The sequence below is a fragment of the Leptodactylus fuscus genome, chromosome 5, assembly GCF_031893055.1.
Source record: "Leptodactylus fuscus isolate aLepFus1 chromosome 5, aLepFus1.hap2, whole genome shotgun sequence".
Taxonomy (NCBI): domain Eukaryota; kingdom Metazoa; phylum Chordata; class Amphibia; order Anura; family Leptodactylidae; genus Leptodactylus; species Leptodactylus fuscus.
This window is the reverse complement of record NC_134269.1, coordinates 80,119,603-80,145,565: the sequence shown is the minus strand read 5'-3', so window position 1 is coordinate 80,145,565 and position 25,963 is coordinate 80,119,603. Positions and strand designations below refer to the sequence as shown.

Here is a 25,963-nt window from a genome sequence, read left to right as displayed (position 1 = left end):
GTCTTGGTCACAGGTTTAATCACCCCAACTTGCAGCTTTATAGGGTTCTTACAGTACTCTAAGTTCAGGTCATTAGACCGACAGTCATGGCATGATTTTCAGCTATAATATGGGCGTATTATGGCCGTGTGAATTCGGCTTGAAATGTCACCCTCACATAAGCAGCCTAATTCAAGAAGAGAATAATGGGTTTGATTTATCATGCCTTGTTTGGCAGTTTTCTGTATTGCATATGCCAGGGGTATAGCTGTAGTGGCTGCAATCCCTAATGGCCCTGGAAGAACATGGGAGGACTTAAAAGCCTCTCCTTTATTTAAGAAGACTTCAGTATTTTAGATGGGATATGACAAGTGGGTGCCCATTATAGATTTTGTATTGGGGCCCTGGAAATGTAAGTTACACCTCTGGCATTTGCTATAAAGCGATTTTGTAAATGCTGTCACAGTTGTAGATTCTAGTTTTTGACTTCACATCTTCTACTTTTGCCTCTTCATATTCAAAGCCTATAGGCATCTCCCTCCTCTATGAATGTGGTTTGAACGTGGCGTTTTCCCCTGAAGCAGACGGATGCGTTATTATATTTTTTAAATATCCGGCCTGTCGACTTGGCTACACTTAATGGTTATGTGCCAAAAATAGGTTTATTTTTCTCCCCAAAAAATTATTGGTGCATGTGAAGCAGCCTTCCAAATCACCTGTATTAAAATGTAAGAAGCACATCTGAAAGTCTTTCTTTGTTATTTTAAAGTCACTGGCAAAGTTATTGAGAACGATATCTTGGCAGCAGTCAACTCCAGTATTATTTCCAGCATTTTAATAAGCAAGTCCTAGGACTAGCCAGACTGCTAGAGGGATTGCATTGTTTGCCTAAACTGACTTTAGGAGTGAATGAGTTGACCAATATTTGGATTTGGCCAAAGGGAAAAAAAAAAGTTTGATGATTTTTCTTCTTTTTCCTTTTTGCTATTCTCAGTGATCAGAGCTCATTATCATCTAGTCGAGCTCAGCAAACGCACGCATTTTCCTGGATTCGGAATACCTTAGAGGAGCACCCAGAGACTTCTCTGCCAAAGCAGGAGGTTTATGATGAGTATAAGTAAGTACACTGAATATGTATTACTCTTGTGGGGTTCTTATTTTATTGTACCATAGGGCTGTCATATTTTGCAGCAGACCATCGTGTTTGCTGCTTGATTCCTGTATCCAACTTTTCTAAATCTGATTTTTAACATGCAGAGCTTTTTTTCACTTTTTGTGATTTAATTTTTTTCGCCCCTGCCATCCAAAACCCATAACTTTTTTTTTCCATTCACATAGTCATATGAGGGCTTTTTTTGTAGAACAAATGGAACCATTTAATTTTTTTATATCATGTCCTGGGAACCTGGAGAAATTTCATAATGGGGTGAAATTGGAAAGGAAACTCAGTGGTAGCATTTTTTTTTTTTTGTTTTTTTTTTTTGAGGTTTGCTGTTTGTTAAAAATAATACACCTTTATTCTGTGAGTCAGTGCAGTCACAGTCATAGCAAAGTTATATTGTTTTTATGTTTTAATACCTTTTAGCTAATTCCCATTCTGTTCTGTACATGTACAGTGCTGACATGGAGCTGGCTCAGTAACCGAGCAAGTGCCATAGACAGCAGGTGTCAGCACTGTGAGTGTAGGTGTTAAGCCCATAGATACTGCAACGTACAAGGGGTTTTACACATTGTGCTCCATTCAGGCTGCAGCCTGGGTTCTAATAAAAGTGCCTTCATTCATTTCCTGCTAGATAGACTGTGCAGACATTATACACTCTACTTTGTAAGTACTACAGTGTATAAGACCAAAGCAATCAGGTGATGGCTCACTGATGTCCCATAGTTGGACCGGAAAAAAAAAGTAACAATAACTCATAAGTATAATTTAAATAAAAATCCCCAAAATGCCCCTTTATCATATAAAATTCTTTATAACCTTAAAAATAATAAAAATCTATACATATTTAGCATTGTGACCTGTGACAACCCATACAATTAAACTTAAACATTATTGAAGCATCAGAGTGAATGCTGTTAATTTTTTTTATTTATTTTTTTTACCTTGCCTAACACAAAATGGAATAAAAAATAATCCAAAAGTTGTGTTTTACAGCACATCTTGCAAAAGTTATCCAGTGAAAAATTTAAATATTGTGCGCCTCAAGATAGTGATGAAAAAAACAATACATTTTTTTCTAAAATGGGTTTTCGTTCAGAAAAATAATTAAAACATAAAACATATATATGTAAATTAGCTATGCTGTAGTTGTGCTAATGCAAGAGCTATCGGTGCCATTACTGTAGCTGTTCAGTGTCAGAATGGCGTTTCTGACAGTCTGAGTGATAAGGAACATCCCCCCCCTACTCCTGTTCCTCACCGTTCAGTGTCATCCCTGGGCGGTAAGGAACGCCCCCTCTCACAGTACAGTGCAATGGACGCTGCTGTGAGGAAGGGCATTCCTGACTGACACCCCCTTCTGACAGTGAAGAGCTACGGCACTGGCACCGATAGCTCTTCAGCGGGGGCACAGAATGGGAAAGCCAATTGTGTGCTGAATTGAGAGCTCTGTCTACTTTCTAGCGGTGTATCACACCGCATGTTCCTAGAGGACATGAAAGGTCCTCTTTAAATCCTCCTCCTCAGAAAGGGTGAGGCTGCGGTCACACTAGTGTGAAAATCATCGTTTCCACAATGTGGGGCTTAGCCTAAAGCATATCTCTAAATGCTGTTAATAGAAGCCCAGGCAAGATGGCCACCCCATAATCACATACAGAGCATAGAATGAAATGTAACATAATAATCAGAACAGAAAGCAAGACCAATAACTTGCAAAGTTTGAAGTTCTGTATTACTTACCTTGAAGAGGTTCTCCCATCTCAGGGTTTCAACTGCCTTAATGTTTCTTCTCCCTTTGGCTTTCTAACTTTCAGTTCTGTCCTGTAGTGTGTACTCTGAGTATTTTCAAAATTGCTCAGTTATCTTTCGAATTACAGCTAGAGATAACAAAGAATCTGTTCATGGCACTGTTCTAGCCTTTATCAGAGTTTGAAAGCACATTGCAGAGAAATAGAAGAGAATATAGTCGGCTGGTAACAGGGACTCTGTCACCAACCCAACCAGAGTGGCGGCCTGTATATTAGGCAATGAACTGTAGACACTGGGGAGCAGTGATGAGCAGTATCGGCAAACACTGCAAGATAGATAACAGTGTATTCTCTCTGCCGATTTCAGGCGGAATCATGGCAGACTCCATTATACTGTGTTCCGTGGGTAGCAACTTTTTAAGCAGATAGGGGGTTCCGATTTTTGGTTCCCAAACAGACCCGAAGAATGGAAGCTGAGCAGTAGGGTGAATCTAGAGTTGATAAAATGTAGTCTGTAATGTATATTTACTCCAAAATCATGTCACTGAAAATTGGACTATTTTGGCACTTGCATTTTTGAAAGGCATCTCTGGGGTCAAAAAGTTCACCCTATTCTTTTATTTATACATTTCAAAATGAGGTAACACTTTTTTGTACCTTTTACTGCACTGGCTCTGTTCATGGCATTTGGAGAAGGATTCCTCCAAAATCTGTCCACCAAAAGTCTACTGGCTCTCTTGCCATTTTGTGCCCTGTTATGTGGCATACTTCCCTGAAGTTATTGCTTAAAACATTATAGGTGCATTTTATTTTTAAACCCTTTGTGAAAATGAAAAATTTGGTTCCCAAAGCAATGATTTATTGCAAAATTATTTTTTGTTTTCACAGACCACTGGTAATAAATTCTGTGACACATCAATGGTGTCAAAATGCTCACTGTACGCTACACATTGAGGTGTAGTTATCAATCATACTGGTACTTAAAGTGTAACATCTATCTATCTATCTATCTATCTATCTATCTATCTATCTATCTATCGCTATTGTGTCAGGGAGAGATTGGTGACCATTTTTGTAATATTCTTTATTACCCTATCTAAGTTGCTTTCAAAAATATTATTAAAAAATAAATTAATATATATATATATATATATATATATATATATATATATATATATATATATATAAAAATATGGTAACCTTCTACTTAGCAACCCTCTAACTGTGTTGTTGCTAGGAAAAGTCTCTACACAGTTATATTGTTAATATACAGAAGTGAAGCATTTCCAAATGGGGATGTTTCTTCCAATGGCTGTATCTTCGTTTTTTTTTTTACCATCTAGAAAAATGGTTCTGGTATCATAAAAAAGATGAGATTTACGAAATAGCTGTAACAGAATTATTATAGAAGGTATCGTTAAAAACTGAGTCAGGAATTTTAACTTAAAGGGATTGGCCGGGATAACCTAAAATCCCTACAGTAATCTAAACACTCTCTCCCCCTCCCACGTTCGACATTACATTGATTATCAAAAATTTATAGTTACCCATATCCCTAGGGCAATCATGTGAAACTGTTTTTTTTGCATGGACACAAAGTTGGACATGCAGGACTTTGTGTTTGTGAAAAAAAAAAGGGTTTCATGGCGGAGAGGTTCCATACGGATCCTTGCGGATTACTTTAAAAACCCATTGACATTAAGGGGTATTTAAACTGTCTATATGCAAGTCCCCAATCTGTTTTTCTGCAATTTCGATGGGCAGACAGCAGGTGCAAGTGTGAACGCTCCCCGAATCTCTTCTTTGCGTTTTGTTTTTTGTTTTTTTTCCCCTGCTTTCTGCACATGCACAGAAAAATGGACAGAAGTAACGGATGGTATAACGTCTTTTAGCCATAGACTTTAATGTTTAAAAAAGTAATGGACACTTAACATCCACCCTGCGTTATTTTCTATATCAAAATAATAGCTCGGTGATGGATTTGATGAAAACGGGCATTAACATAACAAATCCCAGTGGAATTAGTCTGATAAGATGGATCTGTTATTGTCCATTGTTAACATTTTCAGACGAATGCTAACAGTGGACACTAACAGCAGTAGTGTGACAGTATCTATACCAAAATAAAGTTGTTGTTTTTGGGTTTGTTTTTTTTTTTTTTTTAAATGAGATTCAGATCCTCTATTTTAACATTACTAGCAGTACTAGAGATTTTTATGACTGCAGGCCCCTTGGGGGGCTCCTTTCACTGCTGTTTTGTTTTGTTTTTTTCTTTTTTTTTCCATTTTTCTTTTTTTTTTTTTTTTTATTTCTTGAAATTAATGGCATACCCTTTAACTAAAACCTCGTTTAGAAAATGTAAGAAGATGCAAAGGAAGATTTGCCTAGTTATTAGTTTGAGCTGTGCATCAAAACTGCAACTGTTAATCTTGTTGTGACTTGAGACTCTGACTGCCTTTGCTGCTCAGTAGAGTTTGTCATTTGATGGTTTTAAAGGGAACTTGTCAGCTGAATTTAACCCACAAAACCCGCCTTCATTACCTCACTGTGCATCTCATGCTTTCCTCTGGTGTCCTTAGAATGGCTGAATGCCACCTCGATCCTCTGAAAATTATGGTATGTTTTCTTTCATATTCAAATGACGTGTGCAGAAATAATGGAACAAGCCAAGCCCTCCACATCCCAGCACATCCTCTATGCAGCGATTGAAATAATTTTGGCCTGCTAACTCATAGGAGCTGTGACCATTTTTAGACTTGTTGCATTAGCTTTCTACCCCGTTTACTTGAAATTTGGGTATAAAAGAAAGGGTTAAATTGAACAACTTTTCATTTTCTGACAGAATTTTTGATATTAGTAAATTTTCTAATCTACTTTATTAACAAATGTTGGCTCCTTTCTGTAAAATCCTGAATTTACGTATTCCTTCCCTTGTTTCTCTACGGAGAGCTGTATATTCTGCTTCTAAGGGTATGTTCACATGGCGGAAAATGGATTCCACGTATGAACATACCCTGCGGCTCGTGACGACGGAATGCAGATGCAGTACACCGGCATCCCGTTGTGGCATTCCGCTCCGGATTAGGCCCGAATGAATGCGCCTAATCGGGAGGGAGTGTCCCGCCGCAGAGACAGTGGCTGAGTCAGCCGTGGAATCCACGGCAAGATAGGGCATGTTGTTTCTTTTTTCTGCTACTAGCTAGCAGAAAAAAGAAATGTGCAGCTTCCGTTGAAGTCAATGGGAGCTGATTCTGGAAGTGGATTTTGAGGCGGATTCCGTGTCAAAATCCGCTGCCAAAAAGCTCCATGTGAACATACCCTTACTGTCTACAGTGCATAGGCTTCTGTGTAATGTAGAGAAAATGAGGGTGGGGGAGGGTTACTACAAACAGTTATATCTCAGGCATTATAAAAATGCAGAAACTTTTTTCTGCTTTCAGAAGGGATAGGAAGCAACAGCATATCAGTAGCCCAATCCCAACTGGGTTCTCAAATGATAACATTTCTGGAAATACATTTTATAACGCCCAATACTTAAAGGGTCTGCCCACTTATAGACCAATATTGAGAGACAAATCTTATTGTATTTATAATAAAAAGTTGTACATTTTTCTAATTTACTTTTTGTATCAATTCCTTGCAATTTTCTAAATCTCTGTTTGCTTTCATTCATTCTGCTTACTCGCAGTGGATAAAAACAGTCCATGGTCATGTGATGTAGTCCATGGTCATGTTATATACAGTCCATGGTCATGTGATGCTCACACAGGTGCACAGCTTGTTACAGTCACAGCATAGTAATCAGACACCTGCCTGGTAACCAGCTGTGCACCTGTATGTCTATCACATGACCATGGACCGTAAATCACATGACCATGGACTGAATTTTTTCCACTGGGAGTAAGCAGAATGAATGACAGCAAGAAAAGATCTAGAACCCTGTGAGGTATTGATACACAAAGTATATTTGAAAATTGTATAACTTTTATTATACAAACAATAACATTGGTCTCTTAATATTGGTCTGAAAGTGGCCAACCCCTTTAACTGTTTGAATTGACCTTCCCCATGTGCCTGGTGAAAGCAGTGTTCAGATCTCTATAGTGAAGCAAGGGAGAGGAGAAAGGAGCCAAAGTTTGCTAATAAAGCATATACAAAATGCCGCTAGAAAAAATAAAAAGTTTAATTCCACTTTAAAGAGGTTGTGTGGTTCAGCAAATATAAAGAAAAGTTATACAGTTTTCCAATATACTGTGTCTGCTAACTTCTTGCAGTTTTCTAGATCTCTGCTTACTGTCATACTTTTTGTTTTGAACTTCCAGTGGATAAAAATCAGTGCATGGTCATGGGATGGACATACAGGTACACAGGTCATTACAGGACAGCGGTGCATCGGTGTCCATCCCATGACCGTGGACTCATTTTTATCTACTAGAAGTAAACATTAAATGTTAGCAAGCAGAGATCTAGAAAACTGTGTGGAATTAATAAAGTATATTGGAAAATTGTATAACTTTTTATTGTACAATCAACAAAGTGTATTTGTGAAACTAGACAATCCCTTAAATTGTTGAATGATAGAGGCAGCACTTGGGCATTATAATGACATCACTGGAAAAGACACCAGATGCCTTGTAAGGTGTTGATGGTGGTTTGGGGGTTACATCAAACTGACACGTTTACTTTAAAGAGGACCTTTTACCATCTTCGCCAGTTCTTTGCATTCTTTAATAGGTCATCTCCTCTGATTCCTATGCAATTGATTTTTTTTTTTCTTTGGCTCCACTGTACCCCAGCAATAAGTTCTGTTTAGTACTGATGACTAATACGTTAATCAATCTCTGTATTGTCAAATGGGTGGTTTTGGTAGGAGCAGGCTCTTTGACACTGACCAATCAGAAGTGGCTAGTGTCACAGCTCAGAATCCTACCCCATTATCTGCTCAGGCCCAAGACCACCCACACAACAGTAGAAATCCAATCCTCAACATAATATTGGGCATCAAAACTAACTGCACTGATTGCTGAGGAATGGAGGGGACTAGAGAGATAGTTCCAACTATGCTGAAATCAGTTGATCATCAAATATTACAGGATGAAAATATCTGGAGTCAATGGAGATAGTGAGGGGTCCTCTTTGAGTTGAAGGGTCCCATCAGTGTTATCATCTTTGTCTTTCAGGAGCTATTGTGACAATCTTGGCTATCACCCACTAAGTGCTGCTGACTTTGGAAAGATAATGAAAAATGTATTTCCAAACATGAAGGCACGTCGCCTGGGCACAAGAGGGAAATCAAAATATCCTTTACTTTAAGTGTGTCCAAAAGTGCACAGGTTCCTTCACTAAGTATTTTATGTTGTAATTTAACTTGCAACTAAATATAGAGAATGATATCTGAAGGCAGTATTTCTTAGGCCCGGTTCACATCAGCGTTTGGGTTTCCGTTGGAGGAGTCGGCTTGGGGACCCCCGAACGGAAACTTATATGCATTAAAAAGCCGTTAACTAAGAAACCACACAGACCCTATAGACTAATGAGGTCCATTTGGTTTCCATACAAAACATGCGGAGAGAAAAGTCCTGCAAGCAGCACTTTTCTCTCCGCATGTTTCGTGTGGAAACCACGCGGACCTCATTATAGTTCAAGGGGTCCATGTGGTTTCTTGGGTAACTGCTTTTTAATGTGTATTGGTTTCTGTTTGGGGGGTCCCCAAGTGGACTCCTCGAACAGAAACCCGAACGCTGATGTGAACCGGGCCTTACAGGACTCTTCAAGGATAAGTTATTCCTCAAAGTGAACTATACTATTTATTTTCCTTTAGTCTCTGTTTTATATCCTAGCGTGCTAGCAATATAGATAAGAATAAAGACCAAGATCAGGTTTTCCATATACTTTTAGATTGGTGATATTGATTATATGCATGTCCGCTGAACCCCACCATTTCAACAGGACTGGGCAACCATTTATGGGGGCCTCTCACGTTTCCTTCATGGCAGAAATCAGTATAGAGGAGAGTTGAACATATTGGATTTCAACATGGCCAAGTCTTTTGAACACATGAGTGATTATCCAAACTGAACATGTGTATGAAAGGATTGGGATAATGGCCATAAGCCACATAAGAGTTAATTCTTCAGCTTTCTTCTGTATGAAATCACCTTTGTCAAGGTATTAGTCCTTCCATTTTGGCAAAGAATAGGAGTAGTTTATCTATACCCTTGCAGGATTATTTATATCTGTGACCTCAAAACTGAGTACTGAGAAGAAAAAAAACATACAAAACAGCTCCAAGTGCTAATAGCGTAATACTGTGGGTGGAACGGTGAATAATGCAAAAAACAAAGGTAGAATGCTCACCTTGTGCGGTTGTGAAAATTAGTTCACAGCCACTATTTAGGCATGTAACAGAATAAAATCTGTAAAATGATGGGCAGCAGACGGCCTCAGGAACGCTTCAAACCACGATTCGGTGTCAGGAACATCCATATAGTAGAAAAAAAAGGCAATGGGTGCGCTGGTCCAAAGGATTATCTACTTGAGAAGGGGATCTGTATTCCCGAAACGTGTTGTGTGATAAATAAAGATAATCCTTTGGTCCAGTGTGCCCATTACCACCTTTTCTATTATATGGAGACTCTCAAAACTACTGTTAGGGTTATATTGAGGATGGAAAAGCAGCGGACACATAGCCATGGGGGTGATTACCCAAGTTGCATGACTGAGAAATTTCACATTGTAATGCCCTCCGGACACCATCTTTGCAGTTGCCTAGGACTTGGCCCCCTTCATGTGCAGTTCACAGAGCTCCCTACACTGAACGCTCCATGGCCCACGTGTTTGCTATGATTGACAACTCTAGTGGTCTCCTGATCGGACAATAGAGCTGTCATTTAGGTTAGAGAGGATCGCTAGGAAGTATTCAAGGAGAGCTTTGTGCACTGCCCATGGGGACACCACTGACATATTAAAAATGTGGATTTCTTGGTCATAAAAGCTGTTTCACTTTTACTCATGAGTTTTGAGGGGTGAACAGGGAACAAACTCCATTAAGCTGAATAACCAACCATAGAGTTTATTGAGCAGTTGAATCATCAGCAGAAAATTCACTCATAAAGAGCTGTTGTCTGTTCTGGTTCATACAGGAGGGACACAATTTTTGAGAAGAAAATTGAGGCAATAATCTACCATGTAATTCACTGTATGACATAATGTATTTATATGTATTACGAGTAATGTACTTCTTTGATTTGTTAACCTTTTTTTGTATTTTGTGTGCTCTGTGGACTTTGGGAAGTTAACCTTAACTAAATTACGTATTGCTACAGTGGATTGAGGAAGAAAGCTTTTGTGCACATGCCATCACTGCCTAATCTGGATTTTAACAAAACAGGAGATGGGGTAATTTCCGTTTTTCTTTTATTTAGGATTATTTGTTTATGGTTGAAAAGCCACACTGAAAGAAAAAAAATATGGCTAAATAATTTCAGAAATTTCTTCAACTGAGGGCCATCACCATACATGTGAATGAGCTTTATTAAAATTACACCCTCTTGCTGCAGATGAGGGAACAGATCTCGATTTGCATTGACAGAAAATTACTCTAGTGTTTGAATCGAGATTTTTATTGGGATGGTTTACAAAATATCCATATCTGCATTTAGTAAAAGTATTGAACGTGTTCAGTTTTTCTACTAGCCACTTAGCACTTACAATAGACTGATTACACTGAAAGGTAACACCTATATACAGATAATTGAGGAACATACAAATCACATATCAGATATGTTATGGTCACAGCCAGGGTTGTGGAGATGGAGACAGGGCCAGTTTTGGGCGAAGTCTGTGCAGGGAAAAAGTTACCAAGTCTGACTGAAGCTACGAAATAAATTTTTTGCGCAAGTCCATTTCTGTACAAAAAATTGTCAGTTTTGTATTTCATTGCCCCTGCCACTTTAATAAATATTGGTCTGGGCTGGAATTAATTTATGTTGTGAGCTGGTGTCATTTATAACTCAAATCCACTGTATCTCCTAGCAGCAAGCAGTGTATCTAATGTATTAAAAAGCTATGGCTCTTCATAAATTAGGGACATCTCACTCCAGCACAGAGGAGATAAGCACTGGCATATGAAACCCCACTTTTGATAAATCCTCCCCTACACGTTTTTATGGTTGATGTGTCAGCTGTAAGGCGCCACATTGCGGAAAGCTGCTTTTTCTATTGCATATTTTGCTGCGGTTTTTGAAAATTCCTATATATTTCCCATGACTTCTCAAGCCACTCTTGACTTTGACTCAAAAAATCTGCAGCAAAATCTGCAACAAAAAAGCATCTTCTCCACAGCCTAAAGCATATCTCTAAATGCTGTTAATAGAAGCTCAGGCAAGGTGGCCACCCTATAATCACATACAGAGCATAGAATGAAAAAATATATATCCAAATGTAACAATAATCAGACCAGAAAGCAAGACCAATAACTTGCAAAAGTTTGACGTTCTGTATTACTTACCTTGAAGTCTTCCCATCTCGGGGTTTCAACTGCCTTAATGTTTCTTCTCCCTTCGGCTTTGTAACTTTCAGTTCTGTCCAGGAGTGTGTACCCTGGTTTTTTTTTCAAAAGTACTTTGCAGAGAAATAGAAGAGAATATAGTCTGCTGGTAACAGGGACTCTGTCACCAACCCAACCAAAGTGGCAACCTGTATCCTAGCCAATGAGCTGTAGACACTGGGGAGGCATGATGAGCAGTATCGGCAAACACTGCAAGATAGATAACAGTGTATTGGGGAAAACACTTCAGTTCGCTTCAGCTATCATTTTGAGTGTGAACGTACAGATATCAATACCCCTTTATTTATAGCCTATGTGAATGGCCAGGGCTGCATGCACTATTCTGCTGGTTTCAGTATTTTTTGCTGGTTGGTTCCAGTGGTTTATGTTTTAGGAATTTTAGTTACCGAAATAAGTAATGAATTTACATAGTTTTTAGTAAAACACACACACATGCACATATATATTTAACAACTGGACAAGGCTTTTAACAGCCCATTTGTGTTGGTTTTCAGGTTGCTTCTACTAGTGTGCTCATCCATTGTTCTTGTTTTCAGCTGGATGGAATGGAAGTATCGGCTCAGCTGCAGAATGCCGATGAAGAGGTTGTGTCTGCAGCCTGTCGCCTTGTTTGTGAATGGGCTCACAAGGTCCTAAGTCAGCCATTTGATTCAGTCTTGGACTTGGCTCGTTTTCTGGTTAAAAGCCACTACATTGGTACTAAATCAATGGCAGCATTAACTGTAATGGCAGGTGATTCTGCAGGTAATCTTTTGCATTCTTGTCCGCTGTGACATTATTTCATCCATTTTGCTTAAAAAGAAAAAAAAAAAGTGTAACTAAACTTTTGGATAGCTTTCGATCTCCTGGCAGCATTTGTAATGTTAATAAATATTGTAATATTCTTTATTGACAGAAGTATTGACAGAGTCCTTCCCTGTTTTTCTATTGCTTGTTGAAATCTGTAGAATGCTTCTCATTGGAGTACAGTTGAATGGGCATATGTATCATGCAGGGAGGGCACTTCAAACAGATGTATCTGGGGCATTTTAAAACCTACAATATTGGCATTTGTCATATGAAAGATGAGATTTTCACCTTTCATGTGACACCAAGATAGTAGTTCTATCTCTTAAGTCTAGAGATATCACCAGTTGAAAAAACGGTCAGGATTGGCGTATGTGTATGCAGCTGCTCCCAGTCCTCACTCATGATATTTCTAGAAATAATACTGGTAGGTCTGCAATCTTGGTGTCCTATGGAAGCCAGGAATCTTATATTTCAGTTCTTTGGGTGATAAAATGCTCGAGGCATATGTTTGATGTGAACTTTCCCTCTAGCCTCAGCTTTCCTGCATTAAACATAACCCTGCATATCTGTACACAGTAAGGGCTCGTTCACATCTGCGCCCGGCACTCCGTTCTGCAGGTTTCCGTTTCCTGCACAAAACAGGGCAGGAGACGGAAACCTGCCAGCATCTTTCAAGCCCATTCATTTGAAGAGTCGGACATGCAGCACTCTGTGTCCGGTTTAAAAAAACCGGTTTCGCCGTGGAGAGATAAAACCGCTCACCGGCGCTCATGGCCGGACTCGGCATGACAGGTTTCTGTCTTCTGCATGCAGAAGACGGAAACCTGAGAACGGAGTGCAGACGCTGGTGTATACCCAGCGTAAGAAGCATGCTACAGGTTTCAGCTACCAACAGAGAAGTAATGTAAGAATGTGTATTTCAGTTTGAGATTTAAGAGTAGGTACTTAAATTCTGTTACTAAAGTATATTACAGTATTTATCAATGTCAAAATGCTGCTAGAAAATCAAAAGTTACCTTTTAACCAAAATTGTCGTACAATACAAAAAATATTTGAATCATTCTTTTTAATTTATTTTATTTTGTTACTTTTAAGTATTCTGAGCTTTCATAAATCTGCACTATTGTGGGTTTTTTGTGTTTTTTTTCTCTGTAAAACATGATATGACTGCTTTTTAAATTTTTTCAAAGAAAAAACAAAAGGTTCAGTGCACTGTACAAACAACAAAAGGGGGAAAAAAAATCCACTTTAAATATGATAGAAGTAAGTTTCCTGGGAGCTCCACCGCATCACCACAATCACAAGAACTGGAATCCATAGTCCTCTGTAGTCATGCAATAAGGAAGAGCTTGAATTTAGCACTTAGACTCATGCTTGTCCGCCACTCTATTCAGATTCCTATGCTATATTACCATAATATATACTTGTACTTCTAGTGGGAAAGTTTATCTAGTCTCCAAACAACCTCACAGATTTTGTCTTTAAAGCCATTAAAAGGTTTTGTCTGAACAAACTTTCTTCCCCAGCCGAATAGGTAAAGGGGTAGGCATCACTAACAATTCTTGGGCTGCTAAATTCAGGGTCTAATCTGAATTTATATTTTTCTCTTTCATTATTCACAATTAAAGGTTATGTTTCAATATTTTAGTGTATAGGTGAATTTTGTTACCATGTGCAATATGAGGTTGTTACTATTAACCATGTACCTTAAAGGATTTGGACTAGGAGATAGAGGCACATTCGGAACAAGACAGTATTGGGAAGAGAGTCAGAGAAATGGTGTGATCATCACTGCTTCTTTTAGGTTTTAAACATTTCTGAGCTTTTTTTTTTCCCTTTAAATCTCCACTTCTGACAACCCCTTATTAAGACTAACTCCCCACGGAGCAAGCCGCAGGGGAAAAAAACGCAGCAGAATCACATTGTGGTTTTTTTTCCTCCAGCGCTTTTCACAGAAAGTCCGCCAAGTTTTCCTCTGTGGATTTTCTGCTTCTATTATACCTATATGGAAACTGCCAGTGTTTCTGTAGCTATAATTGACATGCTGCAATTTCCAAAAACGCAACAGTTTTGGAAATCGCAACATTGCTGCTGCAGATATTTTTCTGGGAGTTATGGATGGGGTTGCAGGGACTGTAAAATGTTGTTGCCAAACAGTGGCATTTATACCGCTTAGGGCTTCAACCTAAAGTAGTTTTCCGGCACTGAAATATTGATGAGCTATCCTTAGGATTGGTTGTCAGTACCAGATCAATGGGGTTCTAACACCTGGAATTGTTACCCCTTAGCTTTAAGAAGAGATTGAAGTGTTCGGCTGCCTTTTCACTATTTACTGAGGACAGCACCATTCAGGTTTAGTGTCTGAGCTTAAGTGGGACTGATCTGAAAACAGCCTATGCAACCAATGGACATGATGTCACACTGCATGTGTCCCTGGTGTCAGATCTCTGCCGATCTAATATCTATGACTTATCCTAAGTATAGTTCATCAATATTTTAGTTCCAGGGAACCCGTTTTCTGTCTCTTCCTGTCTATAGTTTAATAACAGTGTCCATATTTTCTTGCAGGATTGAAAGGAATAACACAGACATCTGCATTTGTGCCTATGTCTGAAAGCAATGCTTTCCACCCTCAAGTGAAGACTCTTGCTTCCCCTGTAGATGCCAAACAACAGTTACAGAGGAAAATCCAGAAAAAGCAGCAAGAACAAAAGCTACAGTCGCCTTTACCAGGAGAATTGCAAATGAAAAAACAAGATGGGCCTGCACCCAATGGAATAACTAGCATTTGTAATGGAAGCCCTGCGATCCTTTCTCCTCAGCCTATTGGAATTGTTGTGGCGGCTGTTCCTAGCCCGATTCCGGTAACGTCTATTGCTTACAAATTATAATTATTTTTCGTTTTTTTATATATACTTACATCAAGGTAGCATGTCTTACATCAGTTTTTTGTTAGAGCTTTTTCTGTTAAGATACAGATTGTTCATTTACTTATTAAAAATCACGTCAGAAGCTGTATGTAGGTAGAGAACTCACCCTGACCTATTTACTAAGTAAAAGAGGTATCTGATAGGTGATAATTTCAGATACTGATATGTTGGGCTTTGTAGCACTTAGAACCATGCTTCTGAATCTTGGCTTCTAAACTGCATCGGGCTCAGACTTCTACATGCTACAGATACGCAGATACAGGCAGTCAGTGTCACAGGAATGAGAGTTGTATCTTCAGCTCCCATTCTCAATTCTGTCTTTACCTGCTGATAGATCCCTGTTTGAAGCACATAGAAGTGCAAGCATGTTGCAATTTTAACCCTTCCCAACGCAGCCATTTTTTTTTTTTTTTTTTCAAGAGCCATGATTTTTTTTTTCTTTCATTCAGAGTTTCAGAGCTTCTTTTTTGCAGAACAGAATGTTATTGATACCGTTTAATATTTAGGATGATGTACTGGGAACCTACTGGGGGGATGTTTTAGGAAAAACTGCATTTGTGCCTATTTTTTATGGGTCTTATTTTTACAGCATTCACTGTCCAGCCAAAATGGCATTTCTTGGAGTCGCTATATTCTGGCACCCATAACGCTGCATTTCCCCCCCACTAAATATTTGAGTGGGTGTGGAAAGTAAAGGGGTTTTCCCATGAACCTAAACATATTTAGATTTGTAGATATTTATATGTTTTTGCAAATGTAAAGAGTGAATCATTTTGCATACTTTTAACCCCTTCCCGCCCATGGCATTGTTTGATTTTCGTTTTTTACTCCCCTCCTTCTAAATCCCATAACTTTTTTATTTCTCTGCTCCCAGAGCCATATGAGGTCTTAATTTTTGCAGGACAAATTTTTCTTCATGATACCACCATTAATTATTCTATATAATGTACCGTATTTTCCGGACTATAAGGCGCACATAAAAACCTACGATTTCCTCAGAAATCGTAAGTGCGGCTTATAGTCCGGTGCGCCTTATATATGGATGGAAGCGGCGGCAAAGTCTGCGTGCCGCTTCCATACATACATAAAAGGCACCGTAAGGGTGCATTCACAATACGGAACGCCGGCGTGTATCACAGCCGTACACTCCGGCGTTACAGCAGGGCTGCCGGACACTTCCTATTCATTTCTATGGGAGCCGGCATGCAAGCGCTCCCCATAGAAATGAATGGACAGACACTTCCCATTCATTTCTATGGGGAGCGCTCGCATGCCGGCTCCCATAGAAATGAATGGGAAGTGTCCGGCAGCCCTGCTGTCACGCCGGCCTGAAACAGAACGTGAAACTTACCGAGCGGTGCAGGGCGGGCATTCAGGCCTCCTCTTACTCCGATGTCCTGACCACTACCTCCGGCGCTCGCGAACTAATGGCCTGGGCACATGCGCAATATCATAATACTTCTACTACTGCGCATGCGCCCAGGCCATTATCAGCTAGCGAGCGGCGGAGGAGGAGGACGGAACATCGGAGGAAGAGGAGGCCTGAATGCCCGCCCACCCTGCACCGCTCGGTAAGTTTCACATTCTGTTTCAGGCTTTTATTTTAAAAAAGGGGGGGGGGGGGGGTAGTTTAATCTAACTTTTACAGTTGGGCTCTATCAGCATGATTTTGCTGATAGAGCCCCTCCTCGCCTGCCGAGCACTTCCAATAGAAGCGGCTGGCACGCGGGGGGTTAAGCGGCCGCTGGCAAAGTCTGCCTGCCGCCGCTTTCAATAACATATAATGCGCACCGGACTTCGGCTTATAGTCCGGTGCGCCTTATATATGAACCGAGACGGACTATAAGGCGCTCATGGGCAATGCGGCTTATAGTCCAGTGCGCCTTATAGTCCGTAAAATACGGTACTGGGAAGCTGGAAAAAAAATTCAGAATGGGGTGGATTTGAAGAAAAAATGCATTTCTGCGACTTTCTTACGGGCTTTGGTTTTCCGGCGTTCACTGTGCAGCCAAAATGACATGTCCCCTGTATTCTGTGTTTCGGTACGGTTCCAGGGATACCAAATTTATATGGTTTTATTTACATTTTGACCCCTTAAAAAAAATCCAAAACTGTGTTAACGTTTTTTTTTTCTAAAAGTCGCCATATTCCGACGGCCGTAACTTTTTTATACCTAAGTGTACGGGGATGCATAGGGCGTCTTTTTTTTGCGGGGCCGGGTGTACTTTTTAGTTCTACCATTTTCGGGAAATGTTATTGCTTTGATCACTTTTTATTCAAATTTTTATCAGAATCAAAACAGTGAAAAAACAGTGGTTTGGCACTTTTGACTATTTTTCCCGCTACGGCGTTTACCGAACAGGAAAAATATTTTTATAGATTTGTAGAGCGGACGATTTCAGACGCGGGGATACCTAACATGTATATGTTTCACAGTTTTTAACTACTTTTATATGTGTTCTAGGGAAAGGGGGGTGATTTGAACTTTTAATACTTACTATATTTTTTTTTATATATTTTTTTTTTTTGTTACTTTTTTTTTTTTTTTTTTTTGCATTTATTAGACCCCCTAGGGGTGTTGAACCCCAGGGGGTCTGATAACTAATGCAATGCATTACAATGCTAATGCATTGCAATGCATTGCAAAAAATCATCCTTTCTTTTGCAGGCTGCATAGACCAGCCTGCAAAAGAGAGAATTTGCAGACAAGCCTGGGAGCCTTGTAAAGGCTCCCGGCTGTCATGGCAACGTGACGTCGGCCCTGGAGCATGCTGCAGGAGCCGGCGATCACCGGCCAAATGGCGGCGCCCATGCGCCGCCGGGAAAATTGCGCCTCCGGTGCCTTTGACCGTAGCGCCGGAGGGGTTAATGCCTCCGATCGGTCCGGGGACCAATTGGAGGTATTAGAGCCGCTTGTCTACTCCCGGGCGGTCGCCATAGTTACAGACCCGACATGCGCCGTACTATTACGGCGCATGTCGGGAAGGAGTTAAAGGGACTCTATCATTGTGAAAAGTCATTTGTAACTAAGCACATACATGCATAGCCTTTAGAAAGGCTATACCACTGTATGTGAAGCGCCTCAGTAGTTTTTGAATGAGACCGTTTTTATTCATATGACAATTAGCTTCCAGCGAGCACCGTAAGTCTCATTGTGCACTCTTTCTCCTGTGTGTATAGCACAGGCTGCTGCTGCTGACTCCTCTCCCTGCTCTCATATATAGCACACAGCAGAGAGAAAGGAGTGTTCGCTTAGAACTTGCTGTGCACGCTGTTGCCTAATTAGCATATGGATAAAAGCAGTCTCATTCAAAAACTACTGAGGCGATTTACATACAAAAGGTATATGTGGAATAGACTTTCTAAGGGCTATGCAAGGATGTGCTTAGTTAAAAATGATTTTTCCCAATGATAGAGCCCCTTTAAAGATCTTAGTGGTACCAGTCTGATGTCTTGATCAGTTGCCAGTAGATACGATCATAAATACAGGAACTTGTCAGGAATCCAGGCATGATTTTCTTAATGTGAATAGGTTATGAGGCCGGGACACTAAATGTATGAGAAGATATCCTGTCCACAATAAGGAAATCATGGCAGGGTTTCTGACAAGTTCCAGAAAGTTCCTACAGACATGGTTGTATCCATTGGCAAGAGACAAGACTGTCATCACTAAGATGGTTGGAGAACATCTTTAATACTCAAAATACAAAATTGTTTAACTTTTCATAGTCCACCATTTTAAATATGGTTGTGTTCATGGCAAAACCCCTTTAATACAGAAATGATATTCATGAATTGATATAGTAAACAGTCAGATGTGAGTTGTTTTAGTGCTGTTTAACAGAGCTGTGGAGTCGGTAGGCCAAACACGGACTCAAGATTTCTTTATTTTTTCACAACTGGCATCCATGGTCAGTCTGCTGCAGTGTAGGTTGTCTAATCCATTAAAAAGCCAGTGATTGGATTACCTTTAAAGCAAATATACAATCAACTATACGTTTCAACACACAATATTAAAAATAGTGTAATATAATTAAAAACCCTGAATCATTTTATTTTTCATCTAGAGCAGACCTGGGCAAAGCCCGGCCCGCGGGCCATATCCGGCCCTCTGACTGATTCAGACTGGCCCGCACAGCTTGTCTAGGGAGGCGTGTCTAGGGAGGCGTGTCTAGGGAGGCGTGTCTAGGGAGGCGTGTTTTAGTGCCGGCAGGACAGTGCAAGAAGATGGAGACATGTGGTGTGTGTCATAAGGTACTGAGAGGGGAATGTGAGATGCAGGGTGGAGTGTGTGTCTGTCTGTATGTGTGTGTCTGTCTGTCTCTGTGTGTGTGTCTGTATGTGTCTGTCTGTCTGTACGTCTGTGTGTGTGTGTCTCAGTAACCTAGGGGCAGAGATGGAAGGGGAATGTTATACTAGGGCAGAGATGGCAGATGGCGGGGGGCATGAAACTGGGGGAGAGATGGAGAGGGGACATGAAATGGGGCAAATGAAGGGGGATATGAAACTGAGGTAGAAATGGATGGGGGACATGAAACTGGGGGTAGATGAAGAGGGCACTTAAACTGGGGGGACATTAAACTGGGGACAACTGGAGGAGCATTAAACCATGGAGGTAGCTGTAGGGGAACCTGTCTGCCTCTAGTTGCCCCCAGTTTAATGTCACCCTCCAGCTACCCCTACAGTTTAATGTCTGCTTCCAGCTTCCCGATTTTAATGTCCCCTTCTAGTTGCCCCCAGTTTCATGTCCCGCTCCAGCTGTCAATTTATTGCCCCCCTCCAACTACCCCCACTGTTTAATGTCCCCCTCCAGCTGCTCCAGTTTCATGTCCCCTCTAGTTTCACCCAGTTTATACTGGGGCACCAGGAGAGGGACTTAATACTGTGGGGCAGTTGGAAGGGAACATTATAATGTGGGGACATATAATGTACCGGTGACTGTAGGAGGATTATACTTTGTGGGGGCACATGGAAAGATGATTGGGGATGGGCGGAGTCAATGTAGAAGTGGGTAGAGCTAAATTAGCCATGATGTGGCCCTCTAGCATAGGTTCAATTTCTTATGTGGCCCCATGGGAAAATTAAATGCCCACCCCTGATCTAGAGTGTAAATTTTTTCTGACTGAGACTTTGCCCAAAATTGGTTCTGACTTCACAGCCCTGTATTTCAATATTTATTGTAGATTCTTTGTACTAAACTGCAACATTTCTTTCTAATAGGTTCAAAGGACACGGCCACTTGTGACCTCGCCTAGTCCCATTGGATCCTCGGAGGGGAAGGTCTTACCGCTTAATGTTCAAGTAGTCACACAGCACATGCAGTCTGTAAAGCAGTCACCAAAGACTCCCCAAAATGTTCCAGCAAGTCCTGTTGGTGATCGATCTGCTAGACATCGCTATGCTCAGATTTTGCCTAAGCCAGCCAGTTCTAATCCTTTGACGATCCGTTCACCCACCACTGTGGTTATCACCAGTAGCCCAATTAAAAATGTGGTGCCAGCATCACATGTCAGCGCTCTGAATGTTGTGAAAATGACCACAATATCGCTTGCTCCTAGTAATGCTAGTACTTCTGTGAAACAAACTCAGCCTGTTAACAGTTGTGGGAGCTCAACAGAAGACAGCAGGACTGTGCCACAAATTAAGAATGGCTCTGTAGTCTCTTTGCAATCTCCTGTACCTCGGATGGGTACTCCTGTGGCTTCTTCAGTGGAGGTAAAAACTGAGCCTGAAACACTGACAGAAGAAAACCAAGTGCAGTGCCAAGAGAACACAGATGGTTCTAAATCTAGGAAAGCTACTCCTGTCATGTTATTTACACCCAAAGTCATTCAAGATAAACAATCTCCAGATGTCGTTTGTGACACTCAAATTGTTAAGGTCCTTGATCAAAGGGTGGAGGGAACAAGGACCAAATGTAAAAGTCGCTCTGTGGAAGGCACTTCTGTTTCCTCAGCCAGCAGCAGTCAAGGTACTGTGACTTTATGTGTTGCATCCCACAGTTTATTCAGCAATGGCCCCAGTCCAAACATTAGTAACGATCCAGCTGGAAAAGACATCAGATTGTCCAATAAGAGTCCCAGAAAACGCTTGACTGCAGCAGTGCAGGACTCTCAGCTACCACCAGCGAAAAAATCACTTATTGGTCAGCTGTCTTCAGCCAGTGCAGAATGTCAGAGACCAGTAGTAGCTAGCGGCGTTAAGAAAGTACAAAAAGCACTGACATCGAAAATTGATAATGCAGTAACTGTTGCTTTAGTACCTAGTGATGGTCCACAGCAAGGAAGTAGTACAGAGATGGTAACGAATTATTCCTTGAGCTGTGTTGAAAAGACCACTGATCCTCCCCAAGAGTTAATAGCCACATCCCAGGACGTCAAGGTGAAACTAGAAGGAAGTGTGTTTAAGTTTGTGAATGATTCAAAGGCTGAGATCCCTTTTGATCAAAATACTTGGCAGGAGATTGCTGAAAGTTCAAACTTCACATCTGGTAATTGTGAGCAGGCTCAAACTATTGGCGTCCTGGACATGCCAGGAACTTCTGGTGCTGATAACCTGCAAAAAACTGTGTGGGAACCTGTAGACTTTGAAGGACTACCACAAGACGCTTACAGCCAGCAACTTGAGGATTCATCTTTGAATCAGCTTCAAGCACATTCTTCTAACCAGTTACCTCAGCGCTCTGATCTCACAGACCCTCCTACCACTGACAGTTTCTTTTCATTTGATGATGATCTCACGCAGGACAGCATTGTCGAGGAGTTAGTACTTATGGAGGAGCAAATGTCAATGAACAATAACTCTCAGAACTATGGTAGTTTGGGAATGGTGCTCCAAAGCCAAGCGTCAGCTGCCCATGGTACCCCAGTACCCACACATTCAAATAGTGCCCACTTCTATCATTCAGTACATAGCAGTGGAACTCCAGTTCACACACCGACTCCAACACCCACTCCAACTTTGACTCCAACACCTACTTCAGAGATGATTTCTGGAACTCAGAGTTTGTCAAGAGAGAGTCCGTGCTCTCGACTAGCTCAGACAACACCTGTAGATAGTGCTTTGGGAAGTAGTCGGCATACACCAGTGGGGACCCCACATTCTAACTGCAGCAGTAGTGTTCCTCCAAGCCCAGTTGAATGCAGGAATCCTTTTGCTTTTACCCCTATAAACTCCAGTATCTCCTACCACGATGCTAGCATTGTTTCAAGTAGCCCTGTTAAACCAATGCAGAGGCCCATGGCTACTCATCCAGATAAGACGAAGCTGGAATGGATGAATAATGGATATAGCTCTGTTGGTAATTCTTCCGTTTCTTCTCACGGTATTCTTCCAAGTTATAAAGAACTGGTTGAAGACAGTTTCAGAAAGCCACATGCTTTTGCTGTGCCTGGTCAGTCATATCAGTCTCAGTCGAGACATCATGACAATCATTTTGGACGTTTGACTCCTGTGTCTCCGGTTCAGCATCAGCTTCCTTCGATAAGCAGTACCAGCAAACAGGAGGGCTTTGCAGTTCCTGCTCCTCTAGATAACAAAGGAACAGGTTCAGCCGGAAATAGCAATTTTAGGTGTCGTAGTGTAAGTCCAGCTGTTCACCGCCAACGTAACTTAAGTGGGAATACAAATTGCCCCATTACGAATGCTTCTCGATCTAACGCAACTACTTTTGGATCCATAGTAACCCCGGAAGTTCAAAACATACTTGCAAATGTCCAAACAGACAGCAGTGCCAACAGCATAGCGCAAAGAAGTCAGTCAGTCCCTTTAACCGTAATGATGCAGACTGCTTTCCCGTCACTACAAAAACAAACTAACACCCAGAACATCACTCACGTTTTATTAAACAAACTGGATTCTGACCGTGATGATGCAGTGCGAGGGTTAGGAATAAATAATATGCCTTCTAACTATACTGCAAGAATGAATCTCACTCAGATTTTGGAAACATCTCCCGTGTTTTCTGGTGCCAATCAACAAAATATGATGAATTCCAGCACTTCAGCTTATGAATTCCAAACGCCAGCTTACCTCACAAAGAACAGCAGTACTGATCCAATTGGTTTTACTACTGGAGACAACCAAGCACAATCCGAAATTGGAGAGCAGCAACTTGATTTCAACAGCACTGTTAAAGACCTATTAGATGGGGAAAGTCTCCAAACCAACCAGCAACTTGTCGTTCAAGTGGCTTCAGATTTGAACAATGCCTCTGATTTCTCCAGCGACATCCGGTTGTCTTCTGATCTCTCAGGCAGCATCAATGATCTGAACACTTTAGATCCAAACTTGTTGTTTGATCCAGGACGGCAGCATGTACAGGACGATGAAGCTACACTGGAGGAGCTGAACAATGATCCTTTGTTCCAGCAGATCTGTAATGAATCTATTAACTCTATGACCTCAACTGGATTTGAATGGATAGAAAGTAAAGACCATCCTACAGTCGAAATGTTGGGTTAAACTTGTACTATAATGTAGCACACTGTATCAAACAAAAGGCAGACGTTGTATTTGTCTTATTGGAAGTGCCTCCCGCAGCAGAAACATTTATAATTATGAGGTTTTCAAAAAGTTTGCTGCACAGGTTCTCGATTTCATCTGTTCTTAACATGACCATCATCTAATCTGCAGTGCATTGGGCAGTTGATGAGCCAGTATTAAGTCCATTTTATGTTTGTTTGGGGTTTTTGTTTTGTTTTTTTTGCTACACTAATTAAAAATTTTTAGATAAACTTTGAACATGCTACTGCTTACACATAGGTTAAAGGCAAGGAACAACAACTGCCCGATTTGTAGAAATATGGTGACCTGAATGCCTATGAAAATACCATATCACTTGTGGCATATGTATTTTAATGGAAAAAAAAAAGTTATTTATTTCATTGAGGACAACTCATTTTGGACAGCTGTAAATTAAGAAAAAAAAATGCACTAAGATGTACATTTTTCATTTTTATTATTTTAACACATGACCTCACATGACCTTTTACACTTTTTTTTTTATTGATCTGTCCACATACAGTAAGCAAAAAAAATATATAACAAAGAAAACTAGAGTGGAGAAAAAAAAAAAAAGAAATATCTGGTGACGGTATAAATGGTGTGTAGTGCGAGTTTCTGGGAAATGCCAGTCTCGTCCGAGAAGGTGCTTCTTGGGGCACACTCTTCTGAACTGGAACCAATGTTAAGCTTTGAGATTTCTAATATTTGTACATATTAGAAACTGTGTCTTTGTCGCATGTGTTCAATTTCCCAGAAAAGTTACTATGGACTACAAATGACATTTCATTTCTTACTCCGTTTTACTTAAAGATGCTTGCATGCCGAGCAGTGGCTAACCTACATTGATAATTGGGGAGTAAGGAGGTTATTCCTGAACATCAGATACAAGACATAGGAAAGTGTATTTCCTATGAGGATTTTTTTTCTTTTATTTTGCATTAGTCACTTTCTTAATTATCCAAGATTGCTGTATGCTTGAGAAGCTTTCTTCTATGGATTTTATAACCAAACATGCCATTTGAGAGTAAGCTGTTTTTCTTTTTTTTTTTTTTTTTTTTTTTTTTTTTTTTTTCCTCTTTTTGCATGTTAAGGCGTTTTAGCTCAGTGTACAAGCTTGGATATGCTCACATTTCCAAAACTATTGTTTTATCTTTGGCAGCACTTCATAAATATACTTTTTTTGCAGAGTAAATTGCAAAACTCCCACTGACTACAGTGTTGGCCCAATTCATAGTCTAATGGAAGTTGTAGTTGTATAGAATATTAAATATTGATTGTGTTTTATCTTCGCCAGCTTTCGTTGTTTTAAAAAAAAAAATTTATATATAAATATATAAAGAAAAAAACTAGAAAAAAATGCAAAATAGACAATTAACGTTGTATATCATTTTACCAAAAGGTGCTACGGCCAACTCAGAGCTCTGTAAACCTGATTGTGATAGTGAGTTTACTTGGCTGTTCTATATGTGTTTGCTGGTATTTTAAATTTTTTTTTCAGTACCTGCTCTCAGTACTTTTCACTATTGTACATTGAGATGGAGCACTATTGCGTACCAAAGTATTAAAAGACAAAAAAAAAAGTGGAAGAAAATAACCCAAAGGGTAATTTGAATTCTTTTGGTCTAAGCAGCCATTTCTAAGGCAACTTGTGAATTGAAAATCGTCAAGGGCATTTGGACCATAGCTAGTAATTTACTGTTTATTCTATAATAAAAAATATTTTAAAAAAATGCTTTCTGATCTAGTTACCGCTTGACCATTTTGCACTGTTTGCCGAATACGTAAGGTAGGCTGTTGTTGCGGTGAAAGCTCAATTTGCTAAACTTGAGATACTATTAAAAATAAGTAAAATTTGGCAGTGCGTTATATGTACAGTATTGCAGCAAACTCTTTCCATTTTGCTGGAAGGCATTTTCTCGGAGCAGTGCCTGTTCGTATTGCCTGTAAACTACTTAAAAAGAGGTTTCATGCATCCTGTCCCTAGAGGAACAGTTCCTGAAAAGAGGAGGATTCATTACAAAGAAGTTCTCAGGTTCACTTCTTGCACTAAACTTCTTTTGAACCTGTGGCACGGCACCTCTTTTTGGATAAATGCAACTATTTTGCCCCAGAAAAAAAGAAAAACAAAAAAATTATAAACTTCATTATATTAAGAAAACAATGCGGAATGTCATAAAAAATGACAATTGTCTTATGTAGCAATGTGCATTAATCTCAGTGAGATATTTATATTTCTTATTCTCTTACATGAGAATATTACAGCAGGAAGAAATTAAGTTTATTT

At 40.2% G+C, this 25,963-nt stretch overlaps 1 protein-coding gene across 1 annotated transcript in view; it reads left to right on the top strand.

The window, feature by feature from the left end:
- RFX7 (regulatory factor X7) overlaps window positions 1-25,656 on the top strand; it is a 74,105-nt gene extending 48,449 nt beyond the window's left edge. The window contains exons 4-9 of the mRNA XM_075273486.1: window positions 974-1,096; window positions 8,067-8,183; window positions 10,200-10,284; window positions 11,992-12,199; window positions 14,813-15,108; window positions 20,395-25,656. Of these exons, the coding sequence (XP_075129587.1) occupies window positions 974-1,096; window positions 8,067-8,183; window positions 10,200-10,284; window positions 11,992-12,199; window positions 14,813-15,108; window positions 20,395-23,637 (4,072 nt within the window). The 3' untranslated portion in view covers window positions 23,638-25,656. The remainder of the gene's footprint in view (window positions 1-973; window positions 1,097-8,066; window positions 8,184-10,199; window positions 10,285-11,991; window positions 12,200-14,812; window positions 15,109-20,394) is intronic.
- The last annotated feature ends 307 nt before the right edge of the window (window positions 25,657-25,963 follow it).